General features: G+C 47.5%; 1 protein-coding gene across 4 annotated transcripts in view; it reads right to left on the reverse strand.

Annotated features, from left to right (window-relative positions):
* daam2 (dishevelled associated activator of morphogenesis 2) overlaps positions 1–17,386 on the reverse strand; it is a 101,982-nt gene that overhangs the window by 34,986 nt on the left and 49,610 nt on the right. For all 4 annotated transcript variants that reach the window (XR_011038634.1, XM_068339671.1, XM_068339674.1 and 1 more), the window contains exons 5-11: positions 13,277–13,371; positions 3,663–3,996; positions 2,650–2,760; positions 2,330–2,433; positions 2,033–2,099; positions 1,774–1,891; positions 1,155–1,293 (exon numbers count right to left, since the gene is read on the reverse strand). Coding sequence is in view for 3 of the 4 variants with exons in the window: in XM_068339671.1 (XP_068195772.1) it covers positions 1,155–1,293; positions 1,774–1,891; positions 2,033–2,099; positions 2,330–2,433; positions 2,650–2,760; positions 3,663–3,996; positions 13,277–13,371 (968 nt within the window). In the remaining variant the exon portion in view is untranslated. The remainder of the gene's footprint in view (positions 1–1,154; positions 1,294–1,773; positions 1,892–2,032; positions 2,100–2,329; positions 2,434–2,649; positions 2,761–3,662; positions 3,997–13,276; positions 13,372–17,386) is intronic.

Below are 17,386 nucleotides of genomic sequence, written 5' to 3' on the forward strand. Positions count from 1 at the left end.
CCCACATTGTTCCTCCTCAATCTGAGGCTCGACAATCGGCCGGACCCTCCTTTCCAGCACTTTGGAGTAAACTTTCCCAGGGAGGCTGAGGAGTGTGATGCCCCTGTAGTTGGCACACACCCTCTGGTCCCCCTTTTTAAAAAGAGGAACCACCACCCCAGTCTGTCCCAGACTTCCACGCAATGTTAAAGAGGTGTGTCATCCACGACAGCCCCTCAACACCCAGAGCCTTCAGCATTTCCGGGCGAATCTCATCAACACCCGGGGCTTTGACACCGTGAAGTTGTTTAACTACCTCGGTGACTTCACCCCGAGAGATTGACTCTGATCCCCCATCATCCTCCAGCTCTGCCTCTGCAACAGAGGATGGGTCAGTTGGGGTAGTTGGATTCAGGAGTTCCTCAAAGTGTTCCTTCCACCGACCAACAACCTCCTCAGTCGAGGTCAACAGTGTCCCATCTCTGCTGTATACAGCTCGGATGGTCCCCCGTTTCCCTGCATGAACACTAATGGATGAATTATTGAACAAAGGTCAAGGTTTACTACGCAACATATTTATAGTGTTTTCACCACTGAAACTAAACACATTCACCACTGGTCTGGAGCCAGCTCTGAAAGGACACAAAGGCCTGGAGTTTAAAAGAATGGAGGTGAAGTAAAGGAACGACAGCATGTCAGAAGGATATGCTAAGGTTAACTGCAGGGAGACGTGTTACCGAATCAACCAACCTTGATTTGTTAACACGACGACACACTACAGTTCCATCTTTAAACAACCCAGTTAAAACCACATGGGCTGAAACACTGACAATCCCTTATTTGGCTCTTTGTCTCATAAATGTTCTCACTGGGGTCTCAAAAAATGTCTTTTCTCAATCTGTAATGTTGTAATTCTCGAAAAATTAAAATGAATAGGAAATGAAAATAAAAATTAAAATCGCACAATTTATTTTCAGAAATTCACTGCTGCGTTACTAATAGGCCTATGTGTGAGTCCCAATGATGCTGGTTTGATGCACTGCTGACAGGATGGTCCAGACGTGAAGGTAGAAATAAGAACTGTGATGATTTTATGGCTAAACAGGAAGTGTTCTGTGTGACCCAAGTGTGGAAACGTGTTTTGACTGCTTTGAGGAAATCTTGATTCCACTCACATACGAACGATATTCTTAACACTGAAGTTGTCCAGGGGGGCGACGTCAGGGTCTTCTCCCTTGTCGTCCTGTAGGACGATCTGCTGAAGGATCCTGTCTAAGAGCTGCCAGTGCTGTGGGCCCCCGCCTCCACGTTTGTCTGGGTGGAGAATCACAGACGGAAACGGTCCGGCAATTATATCACTACACTATTAAAACCTGCCCCATGATGTACGTTACGTTCACTGCAGGTGTGATGCATAATGTTTGAAGGATCTCAGCTCGTTTCCAGCCATCAAGGGAAAAACTCCATGTAAATTTGAGTTTTCACTTTTACATGATGATAATGGGAAAAAATTGTGCAATTACTTCTAAAGTTCAGAGAAGTTCTTGTCATGTAGTCATTTGAGTGCAGACGCAGTAACATGTGGAATCAGTGTGACCAATAGGACGACAGTAAAACATTTTAAATTCATACGTGGAACATTTGGCTCAAATGTAACTCGTACAATAGACTGTGGTTGGAACTGTTTGCTGCTATTCCCTTAAATTAACTAGAACAAATATTGACAATAGTGTGTGTGTGTAAGGGAGAGGGAGTCTCAGTGAGTGTGAATGAGTGTGAACGTATCACACTCACAGGGCATCTGCAGACAGTGTTGGAGGATGGAAACCAGGTTGGGGTAGGCGTCTGTGTGGCTCAGCTTCTTCTTGATCAACTCAAACATGGAGCCGGCGCTCTTGGTGTCTACGTGGGTCTGTCAGAAAAATAACACACATCCATACTTAACCGTCACTGAAGCTTCATGTCAGAGGAAGCACAGAGAACAGCTTCAGAACAACTGTGTCCTGATCAAACCTCAGTTTGATCACGGATGGAGTGGAGGTAGGATAAGCACCGTATCGAATCTTTTAGCCAACTCAGAATCATCTTCATTCCGCACCATCTCAAAGAAGTCCAAATGCCTGGAAAGACATAGAGTTTCAATTCCATCAGACGAAACTAGAAAATATGTTAAATGTTGATTTAGTTTTTCTTTTCGAACATCAAGCAGTGAGACACTTGTGAACACAAACCATCAAATGAAGTCAACTCAACAAAACACAAAGGGGACGCTTTTATTTTTATTTTTAACTGTCATGAATAATCACTCCAGCTGATTTACTGTTCACTGCTCAGGACATCCAAAGCTCACCGATCCAAAGTCGCATTCTCATGTCCTCTCAGCTTGTCGATGACGGGCTGGATGCCCAACATCAGGAACTCGTACCTTAGGTGGAGGCGGAACTCGAGGTTGTCCTAAAAATAAAAGACAAAAATTAGAAGAAGATTATTGGCAGATGTTAGAGAGATATTACAGGAAAATTCAATACATCTTTTCTTAGAAAATACGGGTTCACTTAAGGTGTCTGTCTGCAGCATTAATTCAGGACGGTCCTCTATGGGAGCAGGAAACATTGGGAGGTAACACTGAGGAAGTTAGAATGTGATCATCAAGGGGGGGCCCATGCTGACCTCCCCAGCTCCAGCGTTAAGCACAGCGTTGATGAAGGACATGATGGCCGTCTTCAGGTTGACCTCGTCTCTATAGCGACCGGTGCTTTTGTCCAACTCGTTCAGCAGAGTCTAAAGGAGGACAGAGGAGAACCAATCCGTTGGTTCAGAGTCTCTGATTCGCTGCTGGAGCATCAGATCACAAACGGGTCACACGCACAAGGAACACGTCTCAACTGACAAATCTTTATCAAAACTGAGTTATTACACACTAGTAAGGTGAACCAGGAAACACGGGTCACTGGTCTCACTTCCCACACCTGTAGGTTCAACCAGAAGTAAACTAACAATAAAAAGGAGCCACAAGTTTGGAATCATCCAGATCCTGAGATGTACATGAAACACACACACACACACACACACACACACACACACACACACACACACACACGCGTACATCACAAAAACACACATGTACATCACACACACACACACACACACACACACACACACACACGTACATCACAAAAACACACACACACACACACACGTACGTACATCACAAACACACACATGTACATCACACACACACACACACACACACATGTGTACGTACATCACAAAAACACACATGTACATCACACACACACACAAACACACACACACACACACACACGTACGTACATCACACACACACACACACACACACACACACACACACACGTACATCACAAAAACACACACACACACACACACACGTACGTACATCACAAACACACACATGTACATCACACACACACACACACACACACACACACACACACACACACACACACACACACACAGACATGTGACATCACGTCGGCTCCAGTTTGACTCCAGCGTCTCCACTACCGTCTGTCCTCTCCTGTTCTCTGTCTTCTCTGAATTTCCTTTGGCTGATCAAAGTATCCATCTATATCCACCCATCTGCTCTCTGTGGTCAGTAGAGGCTGTTTGTACCTCTGAATATTCCTGATCACACCTGTGCTCACCTGGAAGCGCGTCCGCTCAGCAGCGTACTTCTGGTAGTGCGCCATGGCCTGCAGGACCTTCTTGTGTCCGTCGGGCACCAGACACACGGCCCCCAGGATCTCCAGCACTGCTACTTTGGTCTTGATGTTCTCCGTTCTTAGACTCTGGGAGATGGTGTTGATGCTCTGGGGGTGGGCAAGCACGTGGGCGCGGCCCTGGGAGTTATTCATCAGGGCCTTGATGCAGCCGATGACGGAGGTGTGAATGCGGCTTTCTGACGTCTCGTAATCCATGCTGTGCAGGAAGTTCAGGAGGCAGGTGAGGCCGTCGAGCTCGATGAAGCGCGTGACAAATCTAGAAAAGGAACGCAGAGAGTCCAGGATGAGACGTCAGGGAGGAGGACACCTCAACACTAGAATGTTTTTACTAGTGTTTCCTAAAGAAAGACCAACTCTCTGACATTTTTACATTTTCTCTGACCTCTATCAGTTCCTGGTAGAGGTCTCCATAACCCTCCAGCGCAGCAAACAGGACCTACAGGATACCCTCTAACTGGGAATGGAGACATGTCCACCTTACAGGAGACCCTCTAACTGGGAATGGAGACATGTCCACCTTGCAGGAGACCCTCTAACTGGGAATGGAGACATGTCCACCTTGCAGGAGACCCTCTAACTGGGAATGGAGACATGTCCACCTTACAGGTATCTAAACACTAGGATGGATTCTCAGGACTTATTGACTAAACCTGCATCAGATTCCCGATTTGTCAAATTCCTCATGAAACAAGTGACAGACAGGACATGGAAAAATGATGCAGTGTAATATGAGGAGGATAACTCCCCAACCCACTAAAAAGAGGAATAGAATCAAAGTTTTGTTAGATGTTCCATCTTCTCTCACGTTTTGCAGAAATTTAAAAAAAAAAACTTTAAAAATGTAAATTTGTATCCTTGTCTGGGTTCTGACCTTTGACCTGGAGTGTAAAAGCTGACAATTCTGTCTGAATCACTAAACCATTATCTACAAAACTGAAGCTAGAACTAATTCCCTGTTTGTATAATCAGTTCCTGATCTCCAGTGATGCACGCACACACACACACACACACGCACACACGCACACACACACACACACACACTCACAAATGCACACACACACACGCACGCACACACACACACACACACACACATGCACACACACACACACACGCACACACACACACACGCGCGCACACACACACGCACACACACACGCACGCATGCACGCACACACACACGCACACACACACGCACACACCCACGCACACACACGCACACACACACACACATGCACACACACACACACCCACACACACGCACGCACACACACACACACGCAAACACACACACGCAAACACACACACACGCACACATGCACACACACACACACACCCACACACACACACACACGCACGCACACACACACACACGCAAACACACACACGCAAACACACACACACGCAAACATACACACGCACGCACACACACACACATGCACACACACACACGCTGTACGCTCCACATCCACACAGTACAAAGATGACACTACCTCGATCCATTTAATGAGACATGATTTATATCCAATTAACATATGAAGTTGTTGATTTTACATCCGTGACGAGACGTTTCTCTGACACGGACCAGAGCAGGAGAGACTGTCACACCAGTGAACGGCTGCGCCGCCCCAGACGCTCACACTGGAAGAGAATTAAACTGAACATTCCGGTGATTAATGTATGGAAAGCAGAAAACGGGAAATGTTGTTTTTGGAGTCTTCAAACATGTGGATGAGATTCAAGGCTTTTCTCCTGCAGCCTGCTTCGCTCGGCTGGTTGGAGATCGTTTGCCAGAACACTTGCACACATTCTATGGACCGTAAACTGATGCACGTGTATGTGCTTGTACAGATGTAGGAGGGTAGTTGTTTGCATGGACAAATCCACTACTTCTTTAAGGTCAATCAATGGAGATTAATCTGCTCCACTTCATTCGTAACTTTCCAAAACGAAGACTTCCAGCTATTCTCTCCTTTCCAGCCATCTTTCTCTCTCTCTAGAGAACACTTCAATCAACGAATCCCTTCTCCTCTGATTTTGGAGTCTCCTCATAGCTGTTCCAATTCACCGATTTTCACGGTCAGCCAAGTGGGATGCACGACTCTCTTTTTTTAAATTGGAACAACCACTGCATACTTGATAAGCTGCCGTCTGCATTCAAGACAGTGAGGCTCAATAATTGCAGAATGCAATATGAGCTCAGGCAGCAAAACAAAGGCCGGAGTAAAATCACACATTCAAAACACATGCAAACAATTAAATATCTGAAGGTGAATAGTTTGGAGCAAAATGTATAGAGTTACACACAAACCCAGATGAGTGGGGAATCAATTAGTACAAAGCATCTGTTTTTGGAGCTTCATTCTTTTGTTTGCTGGCGGTTCCTGCACAAACTTTCTCCATCATCATCCATCATCCGTGGACTTCCAACTTCTCTTTATATACCTTTATCTGAATCTCAATCACCGTCTACACAAGATATAGACTACATCTTGTGTAGACAGTGTAACCTGAAGGAGATCAGTGACTGTAAAGTAGTGGTAGGTGAGAGTGTAGCCAAACAGCATAGGATGGTGGTGTGTAGGATGACTCTGGTGGTGAGGAAGATCAAGAGGACAAAGACAGAGCAGAAGACAAAATGGTGGAAGCTGAAATAGGAAGAGTGTTGCATGACTTTTAGGAAGGAGTTAAGACAGGCTCTGGGTGGTCAGGAGGTGCTTCCAGATGACTGGACAACTACAGCTAATGTGATCAGGGAGACAGGTAGGAGAGTACTTGGTGTGTCATCTGGAAGGAAAGTAGATAAGGAGACTTGGTGGTGGAATGAGGAGGTAGAGGAGTGTATACAGAGAAAGAGGTTAGCTAAGAAGAAGTGGGACACTGAGAGGACTGAGGAGAGTAGACAGGAGTACAGGGAGATGCAGCGTAAGTGAAGGTAGAGGTAGCAAAGGCCAAACAAGAAGCTTATGATGACTTGTATGCTAGGTTGGACAGTAAGGAGGGAGAGACTGATCTATACAGGTTGGCAAGACAGAGAGACAGAGATGGGAAGGACGTGCAGCAGGTTAGGGTGATTAAGGATAGGGATGGAAGTCTATTGACAGGTGCCAGTAGTGTGATGGGAAGATGGAAAGAGTACTTTGAAGAGTTGATGAACGTGGAAAATGAGAGAGAACAAAGACTAGAAGAGGTGACTGTTGTGGACCAGGAAGTAGCAAAGATTAGTCAGGATGAAGTGAGGAGGGCACTGAAGAAAGATAGATAGATAGATAGATAGATAGATAGATAGATAGATAGATAGATAGATAGATAGATAGATAGATAGATAGATAGATATACTTTAATGATCCCAAGAGAAATTCAGGTGACATCTGCTCACAAGAGATACAATAAATACACATAACAATGACAGAGAGAAATGGCACAGCCAAAAGACGTATAAATTACATTATTTACATACTGTTACATAATTATAACAACAGGAAACATAAGACCTAGAATAAAGGAAGCATAGGGACATGAGAGAAGAAGGAAGCATTGGGCGTAGATGAAGAGGATGAAGAGTGGAAAGGCAGTCGGTCCTGATGATATACCTGTAGAGGTATGGAAGTGTCTAGGAGAGGTGGCAGTAGAGTTTCTGACTGGGTTGTTCAACAGGATCTTAGATAGTGAGAAGATGCCTGAGGAATGGAGGAGAAGTGTGCTGGTGCCCATTTTTAAGAACAAGGGAGATGTGCAGAGTTGTGGCAACTACAGAGGAATAAAGCTGATGAGCCATACAATGAAGTTATGGGCGAGAGTAGTGGAAGCTAGACTAAGGGCAGAAGTGAACATTTGTGAGCAGCAGTATGGTTTCATGCCAAAACAGAGTACTACAGATGCAGTATTTGCTTTGAGGATGTTGATAGAGAAGTACAGAGAAGGCCAGAGGGAGCTGCATTGTGTTTTTGTAGATCTGGAGAAAGCTGATGACAGGGTGTCCAGAGAGGAACTGTGGTATTGTATGAGGAAGTCTGGAGTGGCAGAGAAGTATGTTAGAGCGGTGCAGGACATGTATGAGGACTGTAAGACAGTGGTGAGGTGTGTGTAGGTGTGACAGAGGAGTTCAAGGTGGAGGTGGGACTGCATCAGGGATCAGCTCTGAGCCCCTTCTTGTTCGCTATGGTGATGGACAGGCTGACAGACGAGGTTAGACAGGAATCTCCATGGACTATGATGTTTGCAGATGACATTGTGATCTGCAGTGAGAGCAGGGAACAGGTGGAGGAGAAGCTAGAGAGGTGGAGGTTTGTCCTGGAAAGGAGAGGAATGAAGGTTAGCCGCAGTCAGACAGAGTACATGTGTGTGAATGAGAGGGACCCAAGTGGAAGAGTGAGGTTAGAGGGAGAAGAGATCAAGAAGGTGGAGGGTTTGAAGTACTTAATGTCAACAGTCCAGAGCAATGGAGAGTGTGGAAAAGAGGTGAAGAAGTGTGTCCAGGCAGGATGGAACGGGTGGAGGAAAGTGTCAGGTGTGATGTGTGATAGAAGAGTTTCAGCTAAAATGAAAGGAAAGGTGTACAAAACTGTGGTGAGACCAGCGATGTTGTTTGGTCTAGAGACAGTGTCACTGAGGAAAAGACAGGAGACAGAGCTGGAGGTAGCAGAGATGAAGATGCTGAGGTTCTCTCTGGGAGTGACCAGGATGGATAGGATCAGGAATGAGTACATCAGAGGGACAGCACATGTTAGAGAACCAATGACAGCACAGATGATGAGAAGAGAACAAATTCAGGCAATGTCCTCCAATTTATTTTTTAGATCTGGTTATGATTAATAAAATGTATATCCGAGCACCATTAAATAGGTTTAAGATGAAAAAATTTTTTAGTGCAATCTGGTCATGCTAGACTTGAAAACCCAGAATAAGGTTTGGATTAACAGATTAATATCTTTGCATTAACAGCAGAACACATCTGAACATTCATTCATTCGTTCACCTTCATACCGCTTCCTCTGCTGTGGCGGGTCACAGTCAGCCGGAGCCCATCCCAGCTGACTGGGGGCGTGAAGCAGGGGAAACTCCAGGCGCAACGCCAGTGCACCGCTGAGCCACAGAGACACACACACACACATACACACACACACACACACACACACAGACACACACAGACACACACACACACACACACACACACACACACACACACACACACACACTCAGAAGCTAATGGTTCTGGAGGGGGAGGAAGCCGGAGAACCCAGAGAGAACCCCCCCAGACAGAACATGCAACCTCCACACAGAGTGGGACTCAAACCCTCAACCACCTTTCTGTGCAGTGACAGCGCTGCCCACTGCACCGCCCACATCTGAACATGTGACCTAAACACGCCACCTCGTCATGTCAGTGAATCATTCGAACCCGTGAGTGGGTGTTTTGCTCACAATGTGCTGCTTTTGTGCGCTCTGCTGGCACTTTGGACGCCCACCATACGTTTGTGTCCCGTGGTGAGCAGAGTGGGCAGAGAGCACAAGGGCACCTCTCACAACCAGACCAGCTGCCCCCCCCAAAGGCCAGGAGGGTGGAGGGGGGCGGTCGTTCCAGGCAGCTGTCCAACGGCAGGCATGAGTCAAGATAAAGGGCGTACACCGCCACAGAACACCACCACGTCTCCAGAACATCTTCAGAACGCTGCCAATTCTCCAGAACGTCTCCAGAACGTCTCCAGAATGCTGCCATGTCTCCAGAACGTGTCCAGAATGTCTCCAGAACGTCTCCAGAACGTCTCCAGAATGCTGCCATGTCTCCAGAATGTCTCCAGAACACCGCCATATCTCCAGAACGTCTCCAAATTGTCTCCAGAATGTCTCCAGAACGTCTGCAGAATGCTGCCATGTCTCCAGAACGTCTCCAGAATGTCCCCAGAACGTCTCCAGAACACTGCCATGTGTCCAGAATGTCCCCAGAACGTCTTCAGAACATCCCCAGAACGTCTCCAGAACGTCTCCAGAACACTGCCAGAACATCTCCAGAACGTCTTCAGAACGTCTCCAGAAAGTGTCCAGAATGTCTACAGAACACCGCCATGTGTCCAGAACGTCTCTAGATTGTCTCCAGAACGTCTCCAGAATGTCTCCAGAACGTCTCTAGAACACCGCCATGAGTCCAGAATGTCCCCAGAACGTCTCCAGAATGTGCCCAGAACATCTCCAGAACATCTTCAGAACGTCTCCAGAACACCGCAAGAACGTCTCCAGAATGTCTCCAGAACACCGCCATGTCTCCAGAATGTCCCAAGAACGTCTCCAGAACGTCTCCAGAACGTCCCCAGAACGTCTCCAGAATGTCCCCAGAAAGTCTCCAGAACGTCCCCAGAAAGTCTCCAGAACATCTCCAGAATGTCCCCAGAAAGTCTCCAGAACGTCTCCAGAACGTCTCCAGAATGTCTCCAGAATGCTGCCATCAAGGCAGTCATTGAGGTGAAACAGCAGCCAGATGGTCAGAGGACACGTAGGTGAAGATGAAGGACCAATGAACCACTACGACCTCTCTTCTCATTGCTTCACTCACACTTTATCTGAACAGATGTAGTCATGATCAATAGAGTCACCAAATCAGTGTCAGACAAACCTGCTGCTACACTCAAAAAAATGCATCTATGCTAATGAACTGTAGCTCCTGACCAGCAGGGCTGCAGGTGAACGATTATTGTGGGTCAAACATTTTAGGTGCGTGTAGAATACTGTGTAGACTGAGCGTTTACAAATGGCCACTCCATGCTAATATGTATGAGCTATATACCTGAACTGTACTAACTATATGAACTATACTAACTGCACTGGGTGGTTAGTCGTCCTCTCTATATGCAGCTCAAACTATTGTTTGGGAATGTATTTGCAGTTTCAGGAGAAATAATCAATAAATTGCCTTATTTCAGACAAATTCATGGGTAGTGTTTCTTTACTAGCGCCATCATTAGCGCCATCATTTCCTTATGCAACAACTACAGGTTCACACCAATATGGCGATTTAACTGATGGAAATAAATTATGGCTTTAAATTATGGTGAAAAAAAATATTATTATTATAATGTTTGGCACTAAACTTCATCAGGTTTACCAATGAAGAAACTTGACGGTCTATGGGAACACTTCCTGTGTAAAGGTACTTGTTTTACCGTTTACATCTAAGACAGGCTCAGAAATGAAACGTTTCACGTTTAGACTCCCCTTGAAATAAAATATTTTGAAAACATTTAAAGGCTTAGTAATTGTTTTTTCACAAGGTCAGGACACCTTGACTGTTAATTAGACCAGTTAGTTAATGGTTTAACCGGTTAGTTAATGGTTTAGATACATGGGCAGACACTACACAACTGCATGCACTCACACGCTCACACACACACTTTCCCTATTAACACACAACCCAGACTTGACCCAGACACTCTGGGTTCTTGTCACTCTACACATACAGTAAGTGGTGTCACTTCATACCCCCCTTGAAACCAGTAGACATCCCTTTGGATCAGACCATCACACACACGACCTGGATCAGACCATCACACACACGACCTGGATCAGACCATCACACACACGACCTGGATCAGACCATCACACACACGACCTGGATCAGACCATCACACACACGACCTGGATCAGACCATCACACACACGACCTGGATCAGACCATCACACACACGACCTGGATCAGACCATCACACACACGACCTGGATCAGACCATCACACACACGACCTGGATCAGACCATCACACACACATCGACTGATGTCGTTAGAGGAGCTGCTGACAGGGGGGGGTTGGGGTTTGGAATGTGTGGGGAGGCCCAGCAGCTGCTGATGACCATATCAGGCAGAAACAAGAGGCAATAGAGATGACACAGCCCCCTTTCTGACACCCCCCCACAGGGCTCGAAATTGTGACCATTTTGGTCACATATGCGCCCAAGTTTTTATCAGTGCAACTATTAAATATATCTGGGAGCAGGGAAAAAAATCTGGTGCTCCTTTTTTTCCTCTTCTCTCGCTCTTTCTCTCTCCATAGAGCAGTTGACACCAAATGGCGGACCGCGGTCCGGTTCCAGACCGCCTTATGGTTCTGTCCGGACCCGTGACCACTCCATGATAAATTCACCAGAGAAGATTTTCTTGGCGCATTTTTACCTGTAGTTCTTGGCTACAGACGGGGGGCGCTGCTGCTCCAGTTGATACGGTAATAGTGCCACTCAGTTCAGCCAATCAGATCGTTTGTTTACCTGCTCCGTCAGCGTACCAGGAAGTGAGACAGCTCGCTGTAAACTACCGCTGTGAGTTTACCGCTACAGGAGCACAGAAGAAGGGAGACAGCAGAGCTCCAAACGAAGGAGGTTAACGAGGAAAACCTCTGGTTAACAATGAGTGGACCGAATTTATGTTTATTCCTCCGTCAGACGGTTCAAACCATTTTACCTCATGTGGTCTGAACACGTAGCGTTAATCAAAAGTGGTGACATGAAGCTCCACTATGAAACAAAGCACAGAGCTTTGAGCAGAACTATCCCCTGAAGTCTGAGCTGAGGGCAAAATGACCCAGAAAAATGCAAACGGATGTTCACTAAAGGCGTGGTGGAGTTTGGGGCAACAGAAACATCTTTTAGTGATGTTTTAAAATACAAAACCATCCAATAATAACCAGAATGGTTCAGTCCAGGTACCGGGCTGGCCTGACAGCGCGCCACAATGTGCTATTTAACCCACACCCCGGTAGTGCCTCGGTTTGGCCCCTGACCCGGAGGCGGATCCTCAGAAGAGCATCTCTCATACAGTTTTGTGTGGATGTGGGGTAAACGCGTGGGGGTGAGTGTGCACCCTCCAACGCACTACCGACAGTTTGTTTGATGCGGACACGTGAGTGTGGACCTGCTGGAGAAGGTGTGAAACAGTCTGAGCAGGACCGCCGTCCAGGAACCAATGAGAGCGCGGCTGTGGCTGCTCTACTGGGCGGGGGGGAGAGGAGGAACGGAGATGGACGCTCGGTCACTGCCTTGCTTTTGGGTAGGTGCTCCTAAAGTCTTTGCTGGTGCTACTAACGTCTACATTTGGGAGCACCAGTGCTACCAAGAAAAAAAGTTAATTTCGAGCCCTGATCACATCATCTACAACCAAAGCACCAACATGTGACTATCCTCCATTCCTTTGGTGAGTTTAGAGCACTATTGTTCTGGTGACACTACGGTGAAAAAGACTATTAGTGTAAAAATGTGTTCACGTGGGAAACTGAAAAATAACAGAGAACCCAACAATCAAACATCTGATTATGGTGAACTTGGATTGAAAAAGAGATTTGATCTTAAAATTGGAATAACACTAACCAGGAATAGTACAATTTAATAATTAGAGGCTTTTCTAAACTTGGTTGTATGAATTTCGGAAAAGTAAATCTTCTCGGAACTATTTGACGTTACTGGACTTAAGGTATCAACAAGAAAAAAGCAGTAAAATGGGCCGACACAGAGGAGCAGAAGAAGACATCACAGGCGAGTGAATCAGGAGACATCCTCTCACCTCATTGGCTGAGTCCGAAGCGCCGTCTTCAGGTCCTCCACCACTTTGTTCCTCATCTCCATTTCCTCCTCATCAAAAACAAACAAGGCTTGCATCTGTGGAAACGGAGAGAAGAGAAAGAGACTTTGGAGGGTGTGCAGTAATTAATAGGGTTAATGATTAGTACTATTAATGATTCATATGATTAATTAAATGATGCTAGACAAGATACCTGCTGACAAATAGGAAAATGTTCATTTGAATTTGGTAGAAGCAAACCAGCAGGAGTGTGTATTCCTCTCTCCAACAATGTGACCAACAGCATGTGACGGTGAAATCGACGCTGTGTAACCGCGATCTGGAGCTAACAGCTGTTAGCATCAGACCCTAATACCTGGCGCGTGAATTCTCACACGTCATTGTCCTCGCCGTCTACATCCCTCCACTTGTGGACCCAGAGACTGCACGAGAGACCATCTGTGGGACCACCTCTGCTCTTCGGACCCGGCACCCGGAGGCGCTCGTCATTATCACCGATGACTTTAATCACGTCACCTCGGACTCATCTCTCCCCACAATGGTCCAGTGTGTAGACTGTCCCACACAGAAGAACAGGACCATCGATCTGTTCTACACTAATGCTAAGGAGGCATACACCGCCACCCCCCTCCCTTCACTAGGTAAATCAGACCATAACCTAGTGCACCTACAGCCCACCTACATCCCGCTGGTGAAACGGCTGCCAGCAACAACACGACAGGTCAGGAGGTGGTCCCCGGAAGCAGAGGAGATGCTGAGGAACTGCTTCCAGACCACCGACTGGGATGTTATTGTGGGCTCACATGGGGAGGACATTGAGGGGGCGCTCAGTGTTTTACAGACTACATGAACTTCTGTGTGGACACCGTGGCCCCTGTCAGGACAATCAGGTGTTACCCCAACAACAAACCATGGGTAACCAAGGAAGTCAAGGCTGTCCTGAACAGGAAGAAGCGGGCGTTCAGGAGCAAGAACGAGGAGGAGATGAGGAAGGCCCAGCAGGAAGTGAGACTCTGTCTGAGAAAGGCCAAGGAGGCGTACAGGAGGAAGCTGGAGAAGCAGCTGGGGTGCAACCAGGTGAGGGAGGTCTGGAATGGGATGAGAACCATCACCGGACACGGGAAAGGGCGCAGCACTGTGGAGGGGAACAGTGAACGAGCGAATTAACTAAACAGCTTTTTCAATCGGTTCAGCTCCCCCACCACTCCCGGCTCCTCATCCAAGCCCTCTCCCTGCCCTGGAGACCGCTCCACTGATGCTCCCTCCTCCTGTGCTTCCTCTCCTTCCACCCCTGCCCCTGCCACTGGACTTCCAACCTTGCCACGACCTCCTGCTCCCACCACGACGGAGACCGTCATCACTGCAGACCTGGTGACGACAACACTGAGGAGGCTCCGTCCCTATAAGGCGGCTGGACCGAATAAGGTCTCCCCAAGACTCCTCCGAGCCTGTGCTTCGGAACTAGGGGACCCCCTGCAACGATTGTTCAACCTCAGTCTGCAGCTGGGGAGGGTCCTGTCACTGTGGAAGACCTCCTGCATCATCCCTGTACCCAAGAAAGGACGCCCTACTGAACTCAACGACCACCGACCGGTAGCTCTTACCTCCCACATAATGAAGACCCTAGAGCGACTGGTCCTCGAGCTCATGCGTCCACAGGTGCAAGTTGCTATGGACCCTCTCCAGTTCGCCTATCAGGCCAAGGTTGGGGTTGACAACGCTGTCTTGTACCTCCTCCACCGTGTGCTCTCCTACCTGGACGCCGGGGGCTGTGCCGTCAGGGTGCTCTTCTTTGACTTTTCGAGCACCTTCAACACCATCCAGCCCCGGCTCCGGCAGGATAAACTGACCTCCATGGCTGTGGACCCCTACCTCGTGAGCTGGATCACGGACTACCTAACGGACAGACCCCAGTACGCCTGTATGGGGAACGGTTTGTCTTCTATGGCGACCAGCAGCACGGGGGCGCCACAGGGGACCGTTCTATCCCCCATTCTCTTCACCCTCTACACATCAGACTTCAAGCACAACTCGGATACATGCCACATACAGAAGTACTCCGATGACACCGCAATAGTGGCATGTATCCTGGAGGGTGATGAGGGGGGGTACAGGGCATTGGTGGCTGTATGAGGGGGGGTACAGGGCATTGGTGGCTGACTTCGTGGAGTGGTGCCGACAGAACCAGCTCCAGCTCAACGTCTCCAAGACATAGGAGATGGTTCTGGATTTCCGGCGGGCACCTCCCTCTCCACAGCCAGTGATCATGGAGGGCAGTGAGGTGGGGGTGGTAGGAAACTATCAGTACCTGGGACTGCAGCTAGACAGCAGACTGGACTGGTCACTCAACTGGGACTGTGTGTACAAGAAGGGGCAGAGCAGGATGTACTTCCTGAGGAGGCTGGCCTCCTTCAACATCTGTCCTGAGCTCCTTCTCATGTTCTATCAGTCCGTAGTCTCCAGTGTGCTGTCATACGCCATTGTGTGTTGGGGTGGGGGGGCCAGGAAAAGAGATATGGACCGTCTGAACAGACTCATCCGCAGAGCGGGCTCAGTGGTCGGGCTGAGCCTGGACTCTGTGGATATGCTTCTGGAGAGCAGGACCATGTCTAAAGTTAAGGTGAACAACACCAGCCCCCCCCCCCCCCTACACACCACCTTCTCCCAGCAGAGGAGCACCTTCAGCGACAAACTGCTGTCACACAGCGCCTCCACAGAGAGGCTGAGGTCCTCCTTCGTGCCCCGTACCATCAGGGGGTACAATGACTCTCTCAGGAGGAGCGGGGGGGAGGTGGGAGGTCAGCACGGGGTTAAATGGATTTAATTTAATTTTATAGTGTTCATATTTTAATTTTATAGTGTTTATATTTTAGTTATAGTTTAGTATATAAGTCCTGTTAGTGCTGCATGTGTCTGTTAGTGTAGTGTCTGTCCTGTGGTGTGTCCTGTTTAGTTTTTGTTTTTTCCTGGTGTTTGGCTGAGCAGTGGATATGTGCAATTTCCTCCGGGATTATTAAAGTATCTATCTATCTATTATCTATCTATATATCTAACTTGATGTGTTTAATTATCTGTGATGTAAGAACTGAGACCAGTGACAAGCAGGTCATGTGACCCCTGTGGCCCCTCTTCCAATGAAATATTCCTTCAAAGAACATTTGAGACAATACAAGCATTCCAAAATAACTTCTGCTCACAATGTGTTGTGATGGAGCTCACAGCGTGTGAAGCAGACCTGACATGGAATTAAATGAGAGGTGTCCCTTCTAGAGGAGCTTCTGCTCCAGACTGTCAGGAACACAGAGCCAGTGTTTGACCTCAACTCATCGCTCCTCCACGGTTCAGTAACGTTTTCAACAGTGATAGGAGTTCATCAGAGTCACCAAAGTGAATCAAGCAAAAGGTTTTTAAGATGTCTGTAACTTGAAAAGGTAAACAAATCACACACAGAATCAAATGTTCCTGGCGGGACACTTCTAGAACTGATTAGTTTGAAGTCCAGACTCTGTTTTTAACAACCAAACGGCTCTGCAGTCGAGTGCAGAGAGAACCTCCATGGTGTTTATGGACCATCAGATGGTTCAGACAGGAAGTAGAGCTCTGGCTTCTGTTTCTCCACAGGAAAACGTTCACAGTCAACGAGAAGTTGGACAAAACCAGTTCTAGAGAGGCTGAAGGTTTTGGCCGCGCTGGAAGCTGTTCAGGGAGTCAAAGGTCTGGCCATGCTCCCCCTCCTCTGGAAACTCGTTTGAACCCGGGGCCAACGTGCACAGGAGGGTAACATCATAGTGAGCAGGTGAACCAACAGAAGGTACTGTACTAATCACTATCATGAGACGTGCCCCCCAGAGCCCCCCAGAGGCAGAACTGTGCCTTCAGGCTCGTTGTCACTGCGTCCATAAATAGCTGAGTGTGTGTTCATCAAAGCCAAACCTGGACCGTGTGTGTGTGTCGTGTGCCAAACACAAAGTAAGTGGGTCAGTTTCCATGGAAACAATCATGACTAAGTACATTCTGAGGTGAACAACACACTTAAGTTAAAAAAGATATAACATATATACATATACACATATATACATATACACACACATA

This window comes from Antennarius striatus, chromosome 17 (assembly GCF_040054535.1).
Source record: "Antennarius striatus isolate MH-2024 chromosome 17, ASM4005453v1, whole genome shotgun sequence".
Lineage (NCBI taxonomy): Eukaryota > Metazoa > Chordata > Actinopteri > Lophiiformes > Antennariidae > Antennarius > Antennarius striatus.